Raw genomic sequence first — 23,878 nt, 5'->3', positions numbered from 1 at the left:
AAATTATATTTTCATAGTTGTGACTGAGCTATTAAAAGTAGAATTTAATAGGAGTAATTAAGCAAGTATCTTGAGTTCCCTGTTTAATTAAACTTGCACTTTTGGGGTTTAATCTGTGAAATGCAATACCGATACCCTTCCAATGTATTTCTCTAATGTCATTTTGTGCATCTAAGAATGATCTTGGAATTCAGTTGGAGGCATTTTTACCCTCTGAAGGATGTAAAGGTGGAAGAGAGTCAATGGTAAGCTTAGGTTATTCTGTATGCATCTAAGTCTGTGTAGCAGTTATTCTACAGGCATTGATTAGTCAGCTAGATATAACCTGTTTTTAAAACTAGATTTCAGGTCATGATGTCTTTTCTCCAGGGATGGATATCCTGTAATACGTACTGAACACAGGCATGTGAAAGAAGGCAGAAATTTTCCGTTGTCTTTCTGTAGCTACTCTCATTTCTAAAGGCTTCTGAAACTATGTACATTGGTGGATTTCTCTGTCTTTATTTTCTAAGATGCAAGTACCAGAGCGTTAGCTAATCTTCTGCTGGCTGTTAAATTGTATTGAAACATCTAATTCCAACAAAGTTAGCAGGACAAGGCATGAGGTCTGTTGTGTATTCTAATATGAATGCAATATTTGTAATTGAGCTGTTCTCTTGGTCAAATAAAACTCTTGTTCATTTTACCACCTTTTGTGCCGAAAAGTCTAATTGTGCAAACTTTAAAATAATGTAATAATGACAGTAGCTGGTATTTAATTACTCTGTACTCAGAGGCAATTAACATTAGAAGGAGAGTGTTAATTGTTACATTTTAGGAAATAGCAAAATGTTGGCTTTACTTGGAGTGGGTTCCGTTAATGTGTTCAGCTAGGGGGATTTCAGATGTTCTGGTTATGCAGACTGTTAGAGTCTGGATTTGCAAGATTCACTGTAAATTGTTTTGCAGAACAGTTTTAAAAGTGGTAAGACTATTTCATGGTAGCTTAAATTTCGTTAATTGTCTCTGCTTCTCTTTTTGGTTTGAGAAGTATTGTTGGACAGCAGAAAGCTTGCAAATTCTTTTTCAGTGTTAATTTGAGTTCCTGTTCACCAATATCCCCTTTGGAATTAAAGCACTTGCTGCTTTTGTTTTTCCTCCTCTTTGCATTGGCTAAATTGGATTTTCCTTTTCATTGCTTCCTGAAGATTTCCTTTCCTCACTCATGTTTTTCTAGTTTTGTCAATGTTCTTAGTTTGTGGTAGTTGATGTTTGTAGCTGCTATTTTCTAACGAAGTATGAGACTGAATATGATCGAGATTAATAACATATGCCTGATAAGATTTAGTGATGCTCTGCCTCTGTCTTTTCTTACCTGATTTGTCTGTTCTTGTAGTTAAATTCAGCACTTGCTTTTGGTCATCCTGTACTGCTATTCTTTATAAGGCAGTGGATGATTGTATGAACTGAACCAAAATGAAACAGACTCTTTCGCTGACTTTCTTCCCGATTGCTCTTCAGATTACAAACAGTTATTCTGCTGCCTCAACCCTTTCAGCAGATCTTGTTGCTGCATGTGTGCAGCTGGAATAGATTGTCATTGGCAAGGATTAGCAGTTTGCTGCTTTGGGAAAAGCTTCCTTTCACCTTTTTATGGGGATGGAGAGGCAATCGGAGTGTGAAGATGTGTAATGAATGTTTTGTTTCCACAGTTCTGGGCTCAGATTGGGTATTGTTAGAATTGACTTGCAGCACGAGTAAAAATTTTTTTTGTTTGACCTAACATTGAAAGTGGTTTAGCTGCTATTAACAGAAAAGGAAGTGTTCAATATTTTTTGTAATTGAAATGAGAGCAGCTTTGTCCCCTCTGCTCAGTGGCAATATAATTCAGGAGTAATGATTACTACGGGCTGATGTCAGCATTGTTTCAATTTCTTAACTTATGGAAAGGACAAGGATAACTTTTCACACAAATAATGGCCTTTGCTGGAGGGTAAATATTCATGTTGGGCTGTGTTATTCCCTCCCCCAATGAAAGCAGGTATTGTATTGTTGGAATATGTTCCCAACAAACAAAGTCCAGTGTTTATGGTGTAAATAAAATTAGGTGTTTTCTCTTGCTATTGCAGATACATTGAGTTGATAGTATCCTGGCTTTGGCACTTTTTGAAGCCTATTGAAATACAGATACTTCTTTTCTCAGTCTCTCTTATGAGTCTCTGAACTTTCCTGCTAGGAGACTGGTTATATAAAAATACAGACTTACTCCTCTATTGCAACTAGGTGAAAATGTGTTTCTTGTTTCAGAGCCATATTCAAACATGTGATAGGCTAGTCCTTTTATAGCTAACTGAACTTTTCTTAGGAGCCTATGTCTCAAGTCACAGTAAAACTATAGTAACCTGAAGCACTCAGTGTGCTCTGTAATCTTGTGGAGATCTTGAGAGTTTTGTTGAAAGTGTTTTAAAATTGTTTATTTACTATTCTAATTTTTTATGCGTAGATGTGAAATGTTATGGTGTTCCAAATGAGCACATTGCTTATCAAAATATGGAAACACTTGATTTGTTCCTGTATATTGCTTTAGGAGTTAAATTTATAGTTCAGATTAAATTCTTAAATTCTTATTTTTTTTAATACTGAATTAAGTATCTCCTGAGAGCTTCAAACTACATTCTGGCAAAATTATCTACCCTATCCTAACCTCTACAGAGTAATCTTGACCACTGTTATGAACCTTTCTCTTACCTGTTTGAAGATGGCTCCTTGAGCAGTTGCACCTGGAACAGTCATAGTTTAGGAAGACTAGACATTAGCTAGCTTGAGCACAGGGGCTTATTCCGGTGGGTGTTTGGTTGGACCTCAGAAAACACCCAATGTGCTGGCTGTTGGGACAGTCTTATGAAGAACTCTGCTCTGAAGGTGCTTTGATATATGTCTGGATAGTCAAATGGGGTTCAGCTGTCTCTGCAGTGTTCCATTGCTTCCTGCTCTTTGGAGCTGAAAAGATTTTTATACTAACATCTGATTGTAGAAGAATATCACTTAAGAGCTAAACTCAGAGGTGGTTTTTCTTGTACAGATTAGCAGAGGGTAAGAAGATGACCTATTTAGCTTGTTCTGATAGACATCATAGCTGTGCTCATCTTTTCCTGTAAATACACTGTTCCAAGTTGTATTTCAGACCTATCAAGGCTGGTATTTAGGACTTACATTCAGACTAAGGTAAATTTGAGACCTCTTCAAATCTTTCAGCTGGGTGCTTTACCTTTCCTCACTTTTCCAGCTCTGGATACACTAAAAGTCCAGTGTCTTTCAGTGCTGGGTTTTGATCATATTAGTGATCTGTGGATCAGCAGCATTGACACGTACTTGGCTTCAAAGATTGTCTTAGTGTGTAAAAGGATTGTTGGTGCACCAAGGGCACTAAAGCCAAGGTAATTGGCCTGTGCCTTTTACAAGCTTTATTCCTTCATCACGCTTCAAGAAAGGATTTATGGCAAAAAAAGGAAGAGGCTCTCTTGAAAGTAAGAGGCTTTTCAGAATGGTTCAAACCATCCTGTTGCCTGTTGGGAGACTTGGGAATGCCAAGGGCAAGATTATCAAATTCTTATGGTTTGAGACCCATACGATCTGACAGTACCCATCCACCAAATCTTTAACCTTATAGTAAGAAATGTGATCTTATTATTTAAAATCTAGCCATTAATCAACTTGATCATAAGTATTTAGCCACCAGTAATATACTACATACTGTGTACTTCTAGATTTCCCATGAAAGTCTGATTTAAAGGGTTCCAGTAACATGGGTAACACTTCAGAAGACCACCGAGTTTGGTGCCCTGGATCTAGAGTCCAGAAGATGGGATTCTCAGAAAATGTGTTTAGTTAGTTGGTGAAATTTAATACCTAAAAACGCCAACTGCCGGGCCTTTATGTCCAATATGATTTAACCTATGGAGTAAGGTCCCTGAGTTCTCCTCTTTCCTTCCACAGGGCAAGCAGGAGGACTTCAAGACGACAATTCTGGAGGGTATGGAGACGGCCAAGCATCAGGTGAGGGTGGCGTTTGATGCTTGCCACTTAGTAGCAAGAGCCGCCAAGTTAGGGATTGATGCTTGCAAGTGCGCATGGGTGTGGGTGTCCAGAGTTTAGCAAGGTTGTTTGCTCACCTGTTAAAAAAAAAAAAAAAAGGGGGGGAGGGAGGTATTTTCAAACAGTTGAGGTCTGTACAAACCATGGACAAGGAAACTAACTTACATCCAAATGCCTCAGGCCGATCTCTCATCCCTCCACTCCTCTCCATGTTCAGAGGAGTCCAAAAATACAAAAAGGTACTTCTTACCTAGCCGGTTTCTACCAGTTAGAATGATGCTGAGAGCCCTGGGCTTCAGAACACTAGACCCTTTTTCTAATTTGCTGAAGAAACTGTATGTGTCGGTGTGTTTTGTTTTTGTTTTTTTTCCCATATGAAATTGAGTTTGAGCTGTGTCCCAGGAGTTAGCCCAGATAACTTCTCTGTAGGGGAGATTAGTCTACTTTTCAGTGGACTGGACTGTGAACTGCATTCCACATTTGATCTAAGCACCGATGCCAGCGGTATGCACTTGCTGTGTAATTCACGCAATTGGTATCTTATATTATTTGATACTTCTAGACTCCTCCTGAAAATCTTCCTCCAACTCTGCTGCATTCACTCTCACTTGAGGAGTGAGGATTAGGGTTTTAAGCAAAGGAGTCGGAGGCTCCAGAATCCATTCTGTACCTCAAAGTCCATCTTTTTGAAGCAAAAACAAATTCAAGATACTCATCTGAAAGTGCATTGTTGCTGCCTTAAGTAAAGGAGCCTTAGTTATGTTACAAATCTTATCACTTGAACAGAATTTCTGAATACTATGGGTAGTGGATTTAAGGATCTATTGTCTGTTTCAATTTTAGGCAGATGTTGATTCTGTTTGCAAATTCTGGATATGTTACACTGCATGTATGCCAAGGGTATGCATTATCAGTTGAAGGACTGAGTAGCCAAATAACGTTCAGAGTGCTTGATGGATTTATTTCATCTGCAGATGTTTCTGTAAGTTTTTAAATGAGCAGCATCTGTCAGGATTTCTTCTGTGGGGGAGAAGATAATCAAAACCTCACACAGTTGCTGGCACTTAATGGTTACTGGTACTTGTTGGTACTGGCAAGTGTGTGTGTGTGTGCATGTGTGTGAGAAGAGGTGAGTCTAGGCAGGACAATTGCTACATTTTATTTAAAAGGTTGCCTAACTTCTATGTTGAAGAAAGCATGTGTATTCTGGATTGAGACTCCCTTTGTCATGTTGCTTTCATGTAACAAAAAAAAGGGGAGGAAACAATTTAATCTACCTGAAAGTGCTTTAACTTTGATCTATGTAGTTGCAAAAGTAAATTCAGGTTTGAATACCATCTTCTAGTAGTTGAAGGCAATAAAATAATCTCTTTGCTGATTATATTTAGGCTTTTTCTAGATTGTAAAATTGTCAAATCTTGTTTTTTGGTCTGCCTTCTAAATATGGATTCTCATTGAAGACTGGTTTTGAGATCTTATTTTAAAATTAAGCACTGTCAAAAGAGAGATGTAGCCTTAAAAAAGCAAAAAGACAAAAAAAAAACTAAAAAAAAAAAAAAACCCCATGAACACTTGAGGGTTGCACAAGCTGTTTTCGGGTTTTTTTGTTTGTTTGTTTTTGTTTTTGTTTAACAGCATGGAATCATTTTCAAGGCTGTTTGGAGCACCAGGTTCTCTGGCCTCATCCAGTTTGAAGAGATGAATGCAAAGCTTACCTAGAAACTGGGGAGTTGGCATATAAATTCACATCTGCTAGTTCTGTGTTAGCTGGTCAGTCATTGTGCATATCAGTCAACACTTCTTAGAGAATCTTGAGAGGGCCCGTGCATTTCAGCACAAAAGAAGTCAGGTAACTAGACATTTTAAAGCTTTATTTAACTGGCCAGTCTGAAAACTGTGCTGCTGAGCATTTTACTGGCACTTGAGGAAGGAGAACCTTCAAGTTTTGTTATGTTAATATAGTGTCAGAGAACTGATGGCTTCAGTTTACATTACAGTGTGACAGAGTTTAGAGTTCAACTTGTGTATTCAGATGCAGACACTTGCATGGTCAGTCCCAGTGTCAAGCAAAAGGGCCAGGGGAATGCTTGTTATGTGCAAGAAATTGAAGTTATATCCTTGCTATGGGTTTCTGTTCCATAGCTGGATATTACTATCAAAGTATTGTATGTCAACTTTTCCTATTAATTTCAGCTTTAATTCAAAGTAGTGCTCTGTATCCTCTTTTACTAATTTCTTCTTGGTGTCAAATTCCTGTAAATGATTATAGACAGTTTTCTCTACCTTGAGTCATCACATAGTTAGATCTTTTAATCACTGCTTATGAATGAATTTTGCTAGCTTCACAACTGTTTGCTTGCTTAAGTTTTTCTTTTTTTCTCTTTTTTTTTTTTTTCCCCCCATCTTGGATGTAAAAACGCTTGGAAACTAGAGGTGTGTGTGTGTGTGGTTGTATCAGAATTGAAAGAAGAGGATTTTCTCCATTTCCCCAATACAATAATATGTACCTCTGCACATAAACCACAGACTTTCAAGGAGGTGTCTTGCTTAGTGTAACGTGCACTGCAGTTATGTATTCTCTGATATTTATTACAATTTTTTGGAAAAACTCCAGGTTCAGTGAATGATCTCAATCTTATTTGTACTTTTTTTCCCCCCTTGGGATGTATTGGCTTGTATCTTTCCAGATTGATTGTCCTCTCTTCTGTCCTTTTTTGATCTTCTTAAGTCACTTTTTAGGATATGTTCCTTGTGCCTGCAAGGTGCACTTTCTGCAATCCATGCTGCAGCACTTCGTGCAGCTGTGTCTTGCTTTGTTACTTTCTGTATAGTATAATTTGTATTCAAGTAAGATTGAGGAATGTAAGGTAGATAGCCTTAGTATTAGTTCACTTCCCAGTGTTTTAAAGTTTGTTCAGACTGTGTTAGCTGGAAAGGTGCCTTGGTGAATGAAATCTTTCCACAGAAAGTGACTCCTGTGTATGTTCAACACTAGTCAACATGTGGATAGTTTACACGGAAAAGACAGAAATCTGGTGTTTTGATAATAGGTAACACTTGAGGAGGAGGTATGGAAATAGCGTAAGAAGGTTTGTACTACTTTGCAGTGCACATTGTGGATATATAAAATAGGCAGAAGCATAGGCTAAGATGGATTCCTCCTAATCTAGGAAGAAAAGCGCGGTGCAAGTGAAACCCTGGGTAGCAGATAAGAGGGGACTGTTGGCATTGTGCTTATGGCTTATACATCTTTTGGCTTTGAATGGGCTCCAAAATGTTTTTAACACTCTGGTAGAAACAGGAAACCACACAAGGCTGTTCAGTTTTATTGATACTCTGCTATTCCCCACCCCCCTTATTTTATCAGGGTTATTTTGTTTTGTTTTTTTGCCATAGTGCAGTTCTTTCATTGAAACTGGATAATATCTATAATTCAAAGAACTGTCTAATTGAGAAGCTGCATGTCTTGCAGAAATAAATAAAAGGAGAAAAATGAAAGCACAGCAGGAAAAGTCAGCATGTGACCTCGTGGCTATTCTAGGTGTTGGCTAGGAAGGGCAGTGTGACAGTACTTACTAGCAGGTTTTTTTGCAGTATTTGTGGACAACTTGTCTTTTTATTGTAGGTGTGGAGGGCGCAGCTTTCCAGAGTAGACTTCCGCATGACCGTATGACATCTCAAGAAGCTGCCTGTTTCCCAGATATAATCAGTGGGCCACAGCAGACTCAGAAGGTGTTTCTGTACATCAGGAACCGCACAGTAAGTTTATTGTAAAAATATTGAAGAAAAAAAATGTTCAGAAGGGCATTTCTTTACCATAATGCTTTGCAAACTGTTTTTGGCAGTTTCCATGTCTAATAGTTGGTAGTTTTTTGCTTTTGTGATGGTGGTGTTTCATTTCTGGCATCCTGTCGTGCTCTAAGGTGCAAAAAGAGATGTTGAGGCAACACTGTGAGGTAGCACAAAGGAGCTGTATAATTCACAATATCCAAAGTACAGTCATAGTAGCCATTACTATGATTACGTGATTCAGTTAATGCAACTCTTAAAAATAAATAAATAAATAAATAAATAAGGAAGAAGGCACGCACACCACAACTGTGGTAAAAAAAAATCTTATTGTTTCATCTTGGATTAAAGTGTCTATAGAATACTTAAGTTATAATATTCAATCAAATAGATTGTTGCTTAGAATAAGGTAAAAGCACTCAACTTCTCATTTTGTTTTGTTTACTTGGAATTCCCCTGCCATAGTATAGAAACCTCTAGTCAGTCATATGGCTTATTCTCAAGAAGGAATTTTCCAAATTTCCAAAGGAACAGTCCCAAATTTGATCTCAAAAAAGCAATGAGAAAGCTGTTAAAAATGAAACTGTCCTCCTGCAAGTTTGTAATATTTCTGCTCGATCAAAACTGTCATGCAATTTAAAACACAGAAGAAAGGGATAATATTCAAATAATTAATTTGAAAAATTATTAACAAGCATTCCTGAACTTTACACTTCAATTAAGCTTAAGCAGTACTGTGTTACTGTGAGCCGCGTTTTTAAATTGGAACACTATTTTTAGCTGCCTTAGCACACAAACAGGGCTCCGCACTTTCCCCTGTGTTTAGAAAAGTATCTTTTTGTTGTAAGAATTAACAATAAGAAAGCCAAAATTAACCTGAAAATCTGTATTACTACCTTACTTCAGAGATGAAACAGTTTCTGCAATGTTTACTAAAACAGTAATGATTTTAGAGAGACAACTTTTTTTCTCAAAATAAATTTTATTCTCCACTAGATATGATGGACAAAAATCTGTCCAACAGTTTAAAGTAGAACACAAATCTACTTGGGGGAAAAAAAGCAAGAACATAATCTGTTCTCTGTTTTCAAACTAGACTTAATAGTTCAATCTATTACAGTTGTGTAAATTGGGAATACATACGTGCACCCACACACGTGCACGTGCGGAGTGCTTTATCTTACAAATAGCTGATTTTCATCTCGGATGCTCGCAAAATTGTGTTTGGACTAATGGGGGAATGATTCTGTACCATCTCACCCATCAGGACTGTTTATTTGCTTCTTCATAAAAGGTGTGTATGTATACAGTTACCTTAAAGGCCATTTCCTTTAAGGCATACCTTTAATGCCTTTTCAATGTCCTGGGAGGTTCTGAAGGTAAGAGACATTGAGAATCCAAGGTGCCGAGGTAGAAAGACTGAAAGAAAGGAGTTAAGTATTAGAGTTCAGGTATTCAGGTTGATGATGGAGTGTTACCAACTTCGTTTGTTCAAATGTCTGACACTGTAGCTTTGTTAGAGGTACAAAGCTCTAAATGGCCTAGGTATTTAAAATGTACAGTGGCACATCTTTGTGTTTAACGCCGAACAAAGAACAGAGACAGACAATGTTTCCTGACAGTATATTTAAGTGAGCTGTACCACCTGAAGTTTCTAAGCAGTCTTTACAGTAGGCCTTTCAGAGCATTGCAGTAATCCAGTCTCCAAATAAGCAGTTCAGTTCCTCAGGCCCAGTAATCTGAAATGGATGTGATAGTCATCTTGTATTTGGAATTTGGGGATGGGCAGGCAGATTTTTTGCTTGCTGTTAAGGCAAGCAGAAATTAAGAACGCCAGAGATAACTTTGCTCTTCACGTGGCTATTTATGACTGTGTGGGGGAAAATTTTAACACGTCACTTTTGTGTTCTTTTCTGTTTTTCCTCTTATCTGCAATTTCTTGTTGTGAAAGGGAAGGGCAACAGAGGATGAGATTTGTGTTGCAAAAGGTTCCCAAGACAAGTAAATATCAAGAAGGCCTTGACATTCTAGAAAGAGAWTTTTTTCAATGTATATTTACTGAAAATTCCTGAAAAAACAACAAACCCATATGCTACTAATTGACTTGTATGTTAAATGAATTTTGGGTAAATATAGTAGCATCAGCAGTGTTCAGCCAGCCACACAACTCAGATGATCAAGTAACACTTAAGTTGTTTGGACCTGAAGATACTTTAACAATTGGACTTACATCTGATCACAGGAACTAGCCTTAGACTAAAACTCTTTGGAAAACCAGCCATTCCAGACCATTGGAGTATGGGATTTGGAGTTTTTTTTCCACCTCTCTACCTCTTTTTCACAGAATTAAGATGGTCAAAGGGCATCACAGTGTAGTTGCATTCCAGTGCTTTACAGAATTAACTCAGACTTTGTCACGGTGCTATTGCTTCTATTTATTCTTCATGCTAGAAGTGTGACTTACACTGTTTCTGTGCAAGTTCCTGTCAATTAACCTAAACTGTAACTGGAGACATTGTGAAAAATGCATTTTCTTGGAAAAAGCTTGAGCAGAATAATCTCATTTCCAGTAGCATAGAACAGACCAAGGCAAGTCAAAAGTTAAAAGCAAAAGTTAACAACAACAACAACAAAAACATTTTGCATAAAATTTATAATGAGTAATCCTTTTACAAACATCTCAAAAGCAAAAAGACCTCCCACTGAGTCAATAGGGCTAATAAGTGACTGGGATTTTAAAGGAATGCTTCGAAGCGATACTTGCAAGGCTCTACTAGAAAAGCTGCATTATTGGTCTTCTGACTTTATTTACTATGGAGAAGCTTAGGGACTGTTCCTAAAAAGGAATCCTCTCCCAAAGACTACTTGTGAGGTGGTTGCTTCCAGTCAGGATAGAGGCTGTAGAACAACAGACAGAATGGATGAGTAATACATGCCTCGTGCTGAGCAGAGCTCTGAAAGAGCTGTGAAGTCTTGTGTAATATTGCTTATAGCTGACACAGTACCAAAGAGTTTGAAAATACTGAGCGAGGCACAAACTTTTAAAGATGTGCAAGAGGTCAGAGGAAGTAGCTGGCTAGTATCAGACGAGTAAGTCTGGTATTTCTACTGATTTACCTGGTAGCAAATGTAATCAAGATTTGAATGAAAGACTGCAAAAGGAAAACATGTTCTCAAAGGTTCACTGTAACTTGTGAGAAGGAAAGTTGTCCTTGCAATCTGTTGGGAGTCTTTTGAAGGAATCGGTAAGAATGTGGAAGGATGAAGGGGATCCCATTCATGTRGTCATCTAAATTATTGTTGGTTAAAATAGATGATTCTTTAAATTTGCAAGGCAGAACTTGGATTAATGGTCTGTTGTTGCATGGCAGGGGGACATGCTTAAGAGCCTGCACTGTTCAGGGTGTTCATACATAATCTAGAAATTGGAACATATAATGAGATGACTTGCTGCAGATACTAAGTTACTCTAAGTAGTAAAAGTGACATGCAAAAAGATGCTGCAGAATCTTCTGAATAGCTGAATGATAACAGAGCAGATGAAATTCATTTTAAATTTAATTGATGCAATTGAGGAAAAGTAATTGCATCTAAATATATATATAGAGATCTGTATATAGAAGTACAGATTATGAGCTTTGCATTCTTCCAGTTGGAATGAAATCTTAGCATTATGGTAAGTAGTACTATGAAATGGCTGGTTTCACACTCAAAAATAATTAAAATATTTGCCTCAGATGAACTCCAAATATTATGGAAATTCTTAATCTTCCTTTTATGATATAACTGTATTGTCTCTGTTTCTTTATTATCTGTGAGGATCTATGAAGTTCAGTAGTGCAATTGTAGAGAAGTACCCAAAGAAATTCTGGAGTGTAACATGGTGAGGATATACTATGTATGGTCTAGAGCTGGGCATTGAGCAGTAACGTGTTGTTCATTAACTATCACCTTCCGTGCTATGAAGTAGGAACTTTCTTGGGGAAAACTGTTCTGATTTTATCATTTTATGATTATTTCCAGCATGAAAGGACCTAATTAAAATTGCAGATAGTTCTTAGTTCTAGCGTCTGACTGCTTCATTGGGGGGGGGGGGTGTAGCTGTCCTCTAAACGCTCTTTTTTGTGTGCATGTGGCCAATGTATTCGGTGTTAATCTAACTTACCTTCACGAAATAAGTCTAAAGGTCTAAGATAAATACACTTCAGATGGTAAGTACTGCTCTAGCTTTTACGAAAGCTACTTAAAATTTGATGCTGCTAAGTCAGATGTTAAGAAATGCCGAATTAAAATGCACAATTAAAACATCAGGTGCACCATTCAAATGGAAGGAAAACTGTACATGTAAGCATTCGGGCACTGCCATTTTGTATCTCTTGTTCCTTATAGTAAAGTCAATTCTAATTAATGTAGGTTGGATAGCACTGCAGAAAGTTTAACTTGTTGCAGTGTTTCATCTCCTAATAGTATTTGGTAACAAACAAGCACATGGAAAACACCTTTCTGTATTGCTTAATGTGTCCTATTGTTTGTTTAAATACAGCTGCAACTTTGGTTGGATAACCCAAAGATTCAGTTGACGTTTGAGGCAACTATCCAACAGTTAGAAGCACCTTATAATAGTAAGTTAATTATTTTACTGCTAACATGCTTCTCATTGCTATTCTTTTTCAGTTTCAGTTAGGGCAAAAGTTTCTTGAAGTCAAGAGAAGACTTCAGGAGGTCCTTTTCTTAGTGGAACTTTGGGTTGGGGTACAAAATGAATATATGAAGATATACTCACACCGGCTTGGAATATGCAATAGGATAATTTTCTTTAGGCTTCTTGTGATAAATCAATTTGCAGTTGGTATATATATCTTTTTAAGGTTTGATCCAACTTTACGGTGGTTTGCAATTGCAAGTTTCGTAAGATTTCTGGGCTGAATTGATAAGTTATATAAGGCTTGAAGAGAGTAGCCGTGAGTGAAGGCAATGCAAGAGTGAGATATTACTGCTTGAAAACACAGAGTTTTTCAGTCTTCTAAAAAAAGACCCTAATTGGAAAAAGATAGAGAGGACCTATAAGTAAAAAGTAATCAGAAAAGGAAACTAGCACTGAAATGAAAACAGTCAAATATTGCTGAATAGTGAAATATCAATATTTATTTATTTATTTTTAAGTGAGAATTCAGTACCCCACTATGGGTCAGTGTGGTACTAGTAAATAGGCATTTCAGTTCTGGGGTTAGATTTACAGATTTCTATAGTCAAAATTCAGATAGTATGTTCTTCTACAATAGATAATAAAAATGTTTAGTTTCTTGTATTGCTTTCCAGGAAATATTCAGAACTCTAGTATAACAAAGAAACAGTTGGTGATTTTCAGAAAATGTTTAACCTCAGTCGTCTTCAGGAAGGTGGATTGTGCAGTAAGGGACCTGGGGTGGAAAAAGAGATGTGTTCCATGTGACTTTGTGTGTTACTGCTGTGTCATATTTGCTTGTGAATGTTTTCAGTAGTCATGTTCTGCCTACTGTATAGAATAATGAGAAAAAATTACGATTTATTTTTAGGTGATACAGTACTAGTCCACAGAGTACACAGCTATCTAGAGCGTCATGGTCTAATCAACTTTGGTATCTACAAAAGAGTGAAGCCCCTTCCAAGTAAGAATGTTTAAAAATGTTTCTAATTTTGCATTATGGTACTGGGACAATAGCCAGATGGCATTCTAGCCTTTACTAGGTGCTTATTTTCCATTTTGGGATCAGTCATGTATTTTAGTCTGAAGATAAATTACTTAAAATATTTGAAGATCTTCTGTAGATAGTTCAGTAGCTGTCACTGTCTAATGTATTATCCATGTTCCTCATTTGAATAACAGAAATACTCACCACTTAATTCTGTTATGTTCTTATATGATACTTGAATTTTACAATTGTTGAACTTGTCTGTCTTTAGGCACAGTAAAGAAGAAGGCAAGCTCATGAAGTATGGGTTAGATGAGTGGACAGTGAGGTGGATTGAGAACTGGCTGAAAGGTAGAGCTCAGAGGGTTGTCATCAGYGGCGTGGAGTCYAGTTGGAGGCCTGTGGCTAGTGGCATCCCCCAGGGCTCAGTACTAGGTCCCATCCTGTTCAACTTCTTCATCAATGACCTGGATGAAGGGACAGAGTGCCTCCTCAGTAAGTTTGCTGATGATCCCAAGCTGGGAGGAGTGGCTGATGCACCAGAGGGCTGTGCTGCCATAGAGAGAGACCTGGACAGGCTGGAGAGCTGGGTGGAGAGGAACCACCTGAGGTTCAACAAGGGCAAGCGCAGAGTCCTGCACCTAGGGAAAAATAACCCTAGGCAGCAGTACAAGCTGGGGGCTGACCTTCTGGAGAGCAGCTCTGCAGAGAAGGACCTGTGAGTGTTGGTGGATGACTGGTTGACCGTGAGCCAGCAATGTGCCCTTGTGGCCAGGAAGGCCAATGGTATCCTGGGTTGCATGTTGTCAGCAGGTCAAGGGAGGTGATCCTGCCCCTCTCCTCAGTCCTGGTGAGGCCTCATCTCGAGTCCTGTGTCCAGCTCTGGGCTCCCCGGTACAAGAGAGACATGGAGCTACTGGAGAGAGTCCAGCGCAGGGCTACGAGGATGATGCTGGAGCATCTGCCCTCTGAGGAACGGCTGTGAGAGCTGGGCCTCTTTAGCCTGGGGAAGACGAGACTGAGAGGGGGGTCTTATCAATGTGTACAAATACCTTAAGGGGGGGGGTGTCAAGGGGATGGGGCCAAACTCTTTTCAGTAGTGCCAGGCGATAAGGCGAGAGGCAACGGGCTCAAACTGAACGGCAGGAAGTTCCACCTGAATGTGAGGAGGAATTTCTTCACTGTGAGAGTGACAAAGCACTGAACCAGGTTGCCCAGAGAGGTTGTGGAGTCTCCTTCTCTGGAGATATTCAAAGACTGCCTGGATACAGTCTTGTCTAACATGGTCTAGGTGACCCTGCTTAGCATCTAGGGGACTAGATGATCTCCAGAGTTTCCTTCCAACCTAAACCATTCTGTGGTTCATTCCCTTACCAGAAGCTTAGGGACTAACTTGTTGTAATAGAGTAACTTTGTCTGCTTGCTGTAACTTGCATGATGGGAGCTGAAATGCTTTGGATAAAAGGCCACTGGTGTCATCTGGAACTAAGTGCACTATCTCCCAACTGCATAGTCAGTGTGGGTCCTTCTGAGCTGTTAGTTTGGATCGGTGTGACCTCAGTAAACTCATGTAGGACCTCTCAACTATCTATACTGCAGTCCTGGTGTGTTGCCTGTTTTATCTATTATAGGTAACTCGAATGTAAATCGAGTGCAATTAGGTCTTTTTTTTGTAGAGAGGGACTTAGAGGGCCAGCTTTCAAGATGTTGGCCATTGCTTCTGCTTTTGGAGACTCTTCTGTGAGTCTAATTTTCTCCCTAATTCGATACTCAACAATTTAAGTGGGCTTCTTGTTTTCAATTTCTATTATTTTGTAATGCAGAGAGTGCAAGTAAAGTTCCGTAAAGCTGAGTGGTCATTGACAGGTGTGAAATGAATGGATGCTCATGAGATTAAATCCCTTTTAGTGAGGGGAAAACTAGATAACATTAACAGTAGTTATATAAAAGTTTATATATCTTGTTATTCCTAACTTTAAAGGAGCAGAAACTTCATAAGACTGTTAAGCTTACCCTATTTCAGTGCCCCTGCAGCAGTTTGAGATGCTGATGCTAAATAATATTGATGAATACTTTGATCCAGCTCCAAAGCTTTCAAGGTTTTATTCTTTTGAGGTGGTAAGAAATAAAATTATGATATTATATCCCACAGTAATTAATGAGAATCAATCTCTTCAATAAACTGACCTTCAGAAGCATTTTTCTTCCTTGTCAGAGATGTGCCTCTGGCGAATTTTTATTATACCTGTGTTAACTAAGAAATATTGTTGAAGTGATTTCATGTTACCATATCATGTACATATTTATTTAAAATGGCTTTTTTGTGGCTATTTCTTTTAAGTTTGTTTTGTCAGCTTCTTGATGAGAAGGAAGCTACTTCTCATTCTTTATCTCTTACATTCAGCTTTAATGTGACTCCTTGAATTGTAGTAATGCATGTAAATAGCCTATAACATTTTCTTTGTCTTTAGCCAAGAAGACTGGAAAGGTGATCATTATAGGTTCTGGAGTGTCTGGGTTGGCAGCAGCTCGCCAGCTGCAGAGTTTTGGGATGGATGTCACAGTTCTGGAAGCCAGGGTATGAAATTTCTGTGCTGTTTTACTACTTTCTGGAAACTTAACCAGTATCTGTATTCAGTGCTAGGGTAAGGCTAAGCATCCCAACAGCACATCCAAAGATGATTAAACTCTTGTGTGTAGACACAGCCAGCTGGAATGTGGTGCTGGGTAGGTAAACCTGTCTCACTAGCAAGTGAATATATATGTTTGCATTAGTAGCTGGTTAATACTTTGTCAGAGGAGTCAGGTACCAGTGCAATATACTCACCAGTAATATGCTAAAATCTTGTTATTTTTGTGATTAGGAACTATTTTTTTGTCACTGAAAAGTAGAATACAAGTTTATTTCACAGACCCATCCATTAAATAGAATTAATGTTTAGAATTTTCGCCAATATTATTTTCTCCTTCCATATACGGTCAAGCAGGATTTTTTTTTTTTTTGCACCTTTTAACAATCTGCATTAACTCTTTTTTCCCCATGTCTATTACTGTGTGCTTAACATAATTGTTTAAATTGTATAGAGATATGGCTGTTGTACGTGAAATAGGTGATTCTTTTCCCAGTTTTAAGATACTACTACTGTCCCAATAAGTGGACATTCTTTTTAAGTTCATTTTTTTTCATAAAAACTAACTGATTGAAGACTTCTCGGACTCATTTTAAACAAATAAGTCCACTGAGTATTTACATTGGGATTTATCTTCTATTTTACTCCTTGACTTCATTTTGTGTATGTGTTAGCTTCTTGCACAGATTATGCTAATAAAAACTTTTACAGATTAATGTTTCAGACATTTCTTTTTGTTGGCTACTGCTGTTGTGGATAGGTAGTGACAGCTGCTGGCTCTGTTTCATGGCACTAGAGCTAAGTGGAACACAAGTTTAAAATACTTAAATTAGAATCTAATGGTTAGATTTCTTTGCTTACTTGAATGTGTTGTGGTTTTTAGCTGGAAGAAATAAATTCATGCTATAACCTGAGGAGTTTTCTATGCAGCTGAAGCTAGCAGTTCTTAAAACCTGTGTGTATATCTGATAGTCCATTTTAGAATAACTTGCAAGTCTTTTTTTCAGAGCCATTTTTCTCTAGACTGCTTATTTTTGGTAGTCAGTATTTTTTAAAGAACTGTCTCTTATGATTTCAGTGGTTCAGGTGGTAGTTGATCTTTCTTTTGCATCCACTCGTTACAAATGGCCCCCAAAATTAAAGATGCTTACATGCTTCTGAATTACTGATTTAATTACTAGGAATCTGAATTCAGAGTTTGTATGACTTGGTAGCTGTCTGGGAAATTTGTTATGTATTTTAATTGGTATTTCTCTCAGATACCATCCTACTAGGTGGTTTGAGACTAGGGAAAGAAGGATTTTCTTCTTTTGAAGGTTAAAGTGGTAGGAAAAGGGGGTGGAGGGTCTATAAATGTCAGAAGTATGTGTCAGGAATCAAACTTTTTTTCTGCTACTAAAATGTGCTGTTTCTTTATGGCTATCTTATTGATTGATAGCTGACTCTTATGTGGAGAATAAGTAGGAAAAGTTGGCTGATGATCTTTCTAATGCTACGTTAGAAACAAGTTGTAACACTTGAACTTTTCTACACTTGAATCATTTCCAATATAGCTATTGGAATTGGAGTAGAAAATGGAAGGAATAAATCTAAAATATAATTTAATCAGTCTATGGTCAATAAAGAGTGATTCTTTGAATCACAGTAGATCTCACTACTCTGTATATCTACTATGTAGGTATATTTAAATTTCTTCCACATCAGTTTAGATAGCTTTTGTGTTGTTTTGGGGTTTTTTTATGCAACTTAAACATTTTAGTCTGTCTTAGGCAAATAATTGAGCCAAGTGTTCTTTTGCAGAGGTAATCAGAAAAGTGTACCATACTGACAATGAGAATTCTTATCCATCTTCTGTAGAAGTGGTGACTTTTTTTATTGGTGGCTTTTTTTTAGTGGTGACTTAAGTGAGCTGTATTGCTGAATGTTACCTGAATTCTAACATTTTGTACTTTCAAAAGGACCGAGTAGGAGGAAGAGTTGCTACATTTCGCAAAGGGAATTATGTTGCTGATCTAGGAGCAATGGTGGTGACAGGACTTGGTGAGTCATCCAAAATAAAAAGGAAGGGAGAGGGAATTTGTGTGTCAGGCTATTACAAGTCTGAAATCTTATGCTATTTCCTTTCACAGTTAAAGTAATGGAGGTTTTTAACTATCTAAAATTGATATTCTAGTTTGACCTCTTTGGTAATTAGCATTTTTTCATCATTGAATCTTTATAATAGATATCAGCCCACAAGAGAAGACGGGATTTTTGTTGTTGCCCTAGTTATCACTGGTCACTGAAATCATGTAGGTGCTTGTCATGTTGTCAAATGTTATGATACATTTTTTTAATCGTTCACTCATGCTTAGTGGAATTTCTTGCTGTTTCCTTGGCATGCTATCTTTTTGCATGTGTTTTTGTATCTTTACTTAATTCTTGTAATATGGTATCTGAACTGGATTCACTGCACTAGCTAAGCAAATTTTTCTAAAGCTGCTTTACTCAGCTGCCAGTAGCCTCTGATCTCAGGTCTGAGGATGGAGTTGGTAGGTAATCCCATCTTAATTGTTCTCGTGACTCTTCCAAAGTATCTTTTGAGCTGCAATTGAATATAGAGAGGTAAGAAATAGTGAGATTAGTTAAGAAGCAAAGAGTCTGATATGGAAATAGCAAAATTAGAAGATGAGAGAAATGCTAAGGAAATAGGGTATGTTTTTTGACATTCACAGAAAAAAGAGGGAAAGGAAGAGTCATTCTAAAGGAAAAGCCCTGTTAAAGTTAAGATTTGAACCTGAAAGTCTTTTCTCTAAATGATTTCAAAATTAATTCTAAAATTAATGCCAAGCAAGCCATATTTCTTTCCTTCTAAATGCAGTTTTATTAGATGATATCCATTATTGATACTTGTTACTCTATTAAGAAGGTACAGATATTTAATGTGGAATACTATTCAGTAGTGCAGTGAAATGATAAAATTTTATAAAAACTTAAAAACCCAACAAAGTTTCACTGACCACTGACCTTGACATCCCATGTGGCATGGCATATATCTGTTTTTATTATTATTATTATTACTATTCCTAATTCAATTACTTAACAAAACTTTTTTCCAGACAAAGAGTATTGAGATAGTACAATCCCAGCTTCAAGGTTGCCCAGCCAAAGACCCTATTTCTATATTTAATTCATCATGGGTGTCTCCCACAGTGTAAAAAATGAGAACGACTGAGGTGGAAGTTGTGGTTTTGGATAGGGATTTTTTTCTGTTTTTGTGACAGCTTGCTTTTGCAAGAAAACTGTGGGGGAAAAAACAAATTTAATTGTCCAGTACCTTCCAGGTTGTTGAACTTGAAACACTTGGACTCATTTGGACCTCCTTTAAATTCTGTGCTACTTGTCCAGTAGGCTGAACCTTCCTCTGTATTTTGAATTRGAGGTTCATTTTGATTGGATCTCAGAATCAGAGTTGCAAGTTAGATCATAAAAACTTCTCCCAAAGTTGTTCATAAGGAGGAAATCTATGCTACCTCTTCTTTGCATTTTCTTTCTAACGTTTTTGTAGCTCAGGAAGCACTTTTCCATTTGTGTCCATTCCTTTTCTTTCCTCTGCCATATTTACAGAAAAGCTTTATTTTTAGTTAATTTATTTCTTATTTCTGGATGGATAAAGTGGATTGCTTTCTGCCTTTCTCATATTTTACATGGAATCTCCCAGATTATTTTCTGATCTGTTTGGTTATATATTTTCCACATATAGTTCACCTACATGGTTCATCTTCATATATTGTATTCACTGATGTCACTTGCTGGTGTTTCCCTAAAATTTTTTAGGGGCTTAATTCCTTAGGTTCCATCTCCATATCACCATACTTTCAAGAGCTCTGAAAGTTTCTCTGCAGCTCTGGGAACTTTCCTCGACTCTTCAGCCACTCTGCTCTTAAGCCTTTTGAAGATATGTTTATAACTATAAACTAACTCTCATTCCTGCTAAGGTTGCTGCTGCACTGGGATTCTGCTTTTATAATCATCCTTTTTTTATGTAGTAATCTTTAAGCATTCAGAGGCAGGAAATTTTTTTTGTGTGTGTGTGTGATATTATTGCAAGAATTTCTATGAAAGTAAACTTTTGGCAGTCTTTTGGCTTACTTGAATGTGTTTTGTGCTGAAGTTGGTACATTTACGGTCTTTGAAGAGTCTTTGTTGTGGAATTTTGATTTTAATTGCAGACAAACTTCATAAAAATATTCAGTTACACAAAATGTTTTCCAGGAGGGAATCCCATGGCTGTGGTGAGCAAACAAGTAAACATGGAATTGGCTAAGATCAAACAAAAATGCCCACTTTATGAAGCAAATGGACAAGCTGTAAGTCTGATACTTCAGATACTTTTTTCATAAACCTCTTAAAAATAAGCATTATATTTGTTATCAACCTGTTGATCTAGTATGAGATAACTTTCATGAAAGGGGAGAGGGAGAAGAGTGTGTGTCCACTTTTAGTCAGTGTAGTAATATCTGCACTAAGTCTTTTAAAACTTGAAAAAAAGTTATGTATTTGGAAGCTAGGCTCCTGTTTGCTCTTCCCAGAAAAACCTAACAAATCTGAAGTTAAGATTGAAGTTAAGAATTCATGTGCAAAAAATCAAGTTTTAGAAGACTTAGATTAGATATTTGTCTCACTTGCTCCTCTTTGAAACAAATGTCAGCTCTGTTTAACCACTATCTTTTGTTGTTTGTTTTATTTTCTTTTTCCCTCCCCTGGAATAAGCTAGTTTATTAGTAGCTGAGCCTTTAATATGTTTTGCACCTGGGAAGGGGATAGGGGAAGCCCTTCAGTCTTAAGATGCCCTAACAAATGTAGATCCATCAGAAATAGGGAAATTCATTTCATTATGCAGTAAGTCTCCAGTAACACATTGCCTGTAGAGCACAGTGTGATTCTAAGAAGGCATTTCCAAAGAGAGTCTCTCTTAAGATTAATGAAAGAATCGAGAGTATCTTAGTATAGGCAGCTTGAAAAGTTAGCTTGTTTTGTGTATGAATATATAGCCTGAGAGGGGATAAGACTGTCATTTTGAACCTCAGTGTTTTAGTCTGGAAAAGTAGCAAAGAAGAAAGATCTAATGAGCTGGAAGATAACAGCTGGCACAAGAACAAATGTTTACAGTGTAGCCAGCTGTAAAGTGGAGTGGAAGAAGAGTACTAATTATTGGAGTAGTAAGATACGGCTACAGCCTTCCAAATCACACAGCATATGCTTAGAATTCGGGATGAATAGCAATTGGTAGAGAGCTATGTCATATGGACTAACAATAGTGTTATCTGTATGAACAGCACATTTCAAACTCCTTTTACTCTTGTTAGTAGTCATCAAAGAGCTTTCTCAGTCTTTCTGAGATATTCACTTTTTTCTTTTCCTTTTTCTAATCTTTCTCATAGTAGTCAGTGTTCTCTTTATCCTTAATTTATCATAGGCTGGATTTAACTCTTGTTAGTACTGTATTACGGTTGACCTTTTCAATATATGCACACTTCATTACATGACAGATGTTTTCACAGTGGCAGTGGCACAGAGTATTTAAACAGATGTCTTTAGGAGAGTTAATTTACAAGCATTCTGGAAGTACCTTGTAGTATTTCTTCCCTCATCCTGGAAAAGCTGAGGTGATGGGAAAGCTCTTAGTCATGCTGACTACTCTGGAAGATAAGTTACTGTTTATCTGCTCCATTGAGCTATGTCAAGCCTTCTAAGACCTTGTGGTTGCCTGGGGCCATCCTAACATTGGAGAGTTCTTTTGGCTTCAGGCAGCCTACTGGAAGCTTTACTGAAGTCATCTTCCAGTAAGGAAATATCTGTCGGGCCATGCATTGATTTGCTTTCCTCATGGAAGAGGAGTTGGCTAGCTGTCACTGTGGTTTGCAAACTATTCTTCCATTTCTTTGGTTAGACGTTCTGGCAAAGTGCCTTTGTGTTGTACAGGCCTTGGTGTCTGACCATTTGAGAGAGTTAAGGGTGTTGAATTTCTTTTCACAAGTGCTAGTTATCAACTGCTTTTGTTCACTGCAGTCTTTTTAAAGTGTCAGCGTAGTTCAGGGCAAGTGATACGTGTGAGGACTACTGTAAGAATGTATCTGCACTGTGCCTTGCTCTTTGCTCTGATTTGAGGAATGGAAGCATTTTGAGTTTTATCTACCTGGTGTTGCTTTGCATTAAGACTTCAGAGCAATGGCACAGATTACCTTGTCTAGTGATGTTCTTGAAAATTTCTTCTCCACTGCTCTGATGTCCTGTCTCTGAGGTTCTGAGCTTTGGTGACCAATATTTTTTATTTATTTATTTATGAATAGATTTTTAAGAAGCAAACTTGTTCTTTTCATTCCTAGGTTCCAAAAGAGAAGGATGAAATGGTGGAACAAGAATTCAATCGTCTTTTGGAAGCTACCTCCTACCTCAGCCATCAACTGGATTTTAATGTTCTCAATAATAAGCCTGTCTCCTTAGGTCAGGCTCTAGAAGTTGTCATACAGTAAGTGATTTCACTGTTCATAGACTTTTCTGTTTTTTGGAAGAATTCAAAGAAATCTGAAACAATTGTGATGCCTCTAGGGTAAGCATTTCCCATTTAATACACCTGTTTGACCTCTGCTAGATTCTCATTGTACATGCATTTTCTATCAAAGCATGTCAAAGAGAGATACTAGTTAAAGTAGAAAACATTAAAGTTCCCTGAAAATGAATAATACACTAAATGATGGTAGATAATTGAATTAATATGCAATCATGTACATAAAGCCCACTTACCCTACCAATATACCTTTTAATAATAGGTAATTCAGAGGGTTTTGCTTCAGCTAATCAAGTATCCATTATTTACAGAAACTTGTATTAATTTTTCTAGTTACTGTACTACTACTTACTAAAATGTCACTTGAGGTGTGCTTTATTGCGTTATGGTCATTAGATTATGATAATGAGTTCTCTTAATACTGCTAGGATTTTAAGGTGACACTGACTCTTAACTTCTTGCCTCTTCCAGATTACAGGAGAAGCATGTGAAGGATGAACAGATTGAACACTGGAAAAAGATTGTGAAAACACAGGAGGAGTTGAAAGATCTTCTTAACAAGGTCAGGTCTTGTCCAGTCATAACATTAGAACAAGACATTAGCATTGTGCTCCTCCAATAGTGACAAAGTATACAAATGCTTTCACAGAAAAATACCAGAAAGTTGCCATTAATGCTGTTCTTGAATATCTCTGTTCATCTGAGGCCTGCCAGAGGCCTTAAATTGTGACAGAGTCCRAAAAAACTATTTTCACTGGTGCAACTTTTTTAACCTTGGAGAATCTTTTTCTCTTCTCCAAAATAAACAAGGAAACTGCTTGGAGAAAGTATATAACTTTTTGCAGTACTAATTATTGCTTCTTTTTTAATAAAAATGTTCTTTTAAAGAAACTTATTTAAGTGGAGATTTTATATATTGTCATAGGAATTTCCTTCTTACATGTAAGAGTACTTTGTCCCTGTATATGAAGAGAAGCACAGATAGAATTAGGCAAAAGGGTGTAAAAAAACGGATCTGGGAAAAGAAAGGGAGAGGACAGGTATGGCAAGTGTTGTGTGGTATCTTCCTTTAGAGATGCTGATTATGAGTGAAGCTTTCAGTCAGTTTATTTTAAAATGTTTTACTTTTCCTTGCCATCTTTCAGAGGATTTTTTGCAGTTAT

The 23,878-nt window shown here is 37.4% G+C and overlaps 2 protein-coding genes across 4 annotated transcripts in view; one reads left to right on the top strand and one right to left on the bottom strand.

The window, feature by feature from the left end:
- Nucleotides 1-23,878, top strand: part of KDM1A (lysine demethylase 1A) — a 51,643-nt gene that overhangs the window by 6,293 nt on the left and 21,472 nt on the right. For 2 of the 3 annotated variants that reach the window (XM_085302985.1, XM_085302983.1), the window contains exons 3-11: nt 3,976-4,035; nt 7,700-7,833; nt 12,407-12,485; nt 13,419-13,511; nt 16,007-16,113; nt 18,124-18,205; nt 20,420-20,514; nt 22,534-22,676; nt 23,187-23,277. In XM_085302985.1, the coding sequence (XP_085159111.1) occupies nt 3,976-4,035; nt 7,700-7,833; nt 12,407-12,485; nt 13,419-13,511; nt 16,007-16,113; nt 18,124-18,205; nt 20,420-20,514; nt 22,534-22,676; nt 23,187-23,277 (884 nt within the window). The remainder of the gene's footprint in view (nt 1-3,975; nt 4,036-7,699; nt 7,834-12,406; nt 12,486-13,418; nt 13,512-16,006; nt 16,114-18,123; nt 18,206-20,419; nt 20,515-22,533; nt 22,677-23,186; nt 23,278-23,878) is intronic. The other variant, XM_085302984.1, reaches the window with a different exon arrangement.
- Nucleotides 18,487-23,878, bottom strand: part of LUZP1 (leucine zipper protein 1) — a 46,674-nt gene continuing 41,282 nt past the window's right edge. Inside the window, exon 4 of the mRNA XM_085302979.1 lies at nt 18,487-18,749. Coding sequence (XP_085159105.1) covers nt 18,624-18,749 — 126 coding nt within the window. The 3' untranslated portion in view covers nt 18,487-18,623. The remainder of the gene's footprint in view (nt 18,750-23,878) is intronic.

This window comes from Rhea americana, unplaced genomic scaffold, assembly GCF_003343005.1.
Source record: "Rhea americana isolate MKP2758 unplaced genomic scaffold, rheAme1 scaffold_195, whole genome shotgun sequence".
NCBI lineage: Eukaryota > Metazoa > Chordata > Aves > Rheiformes > Rheidae > Rhea > Rhea americana.
Note: the sequence above shows the minus strand (reverse complement) of the source record. Positions and strands in the feature narration are given on the sequence as shown.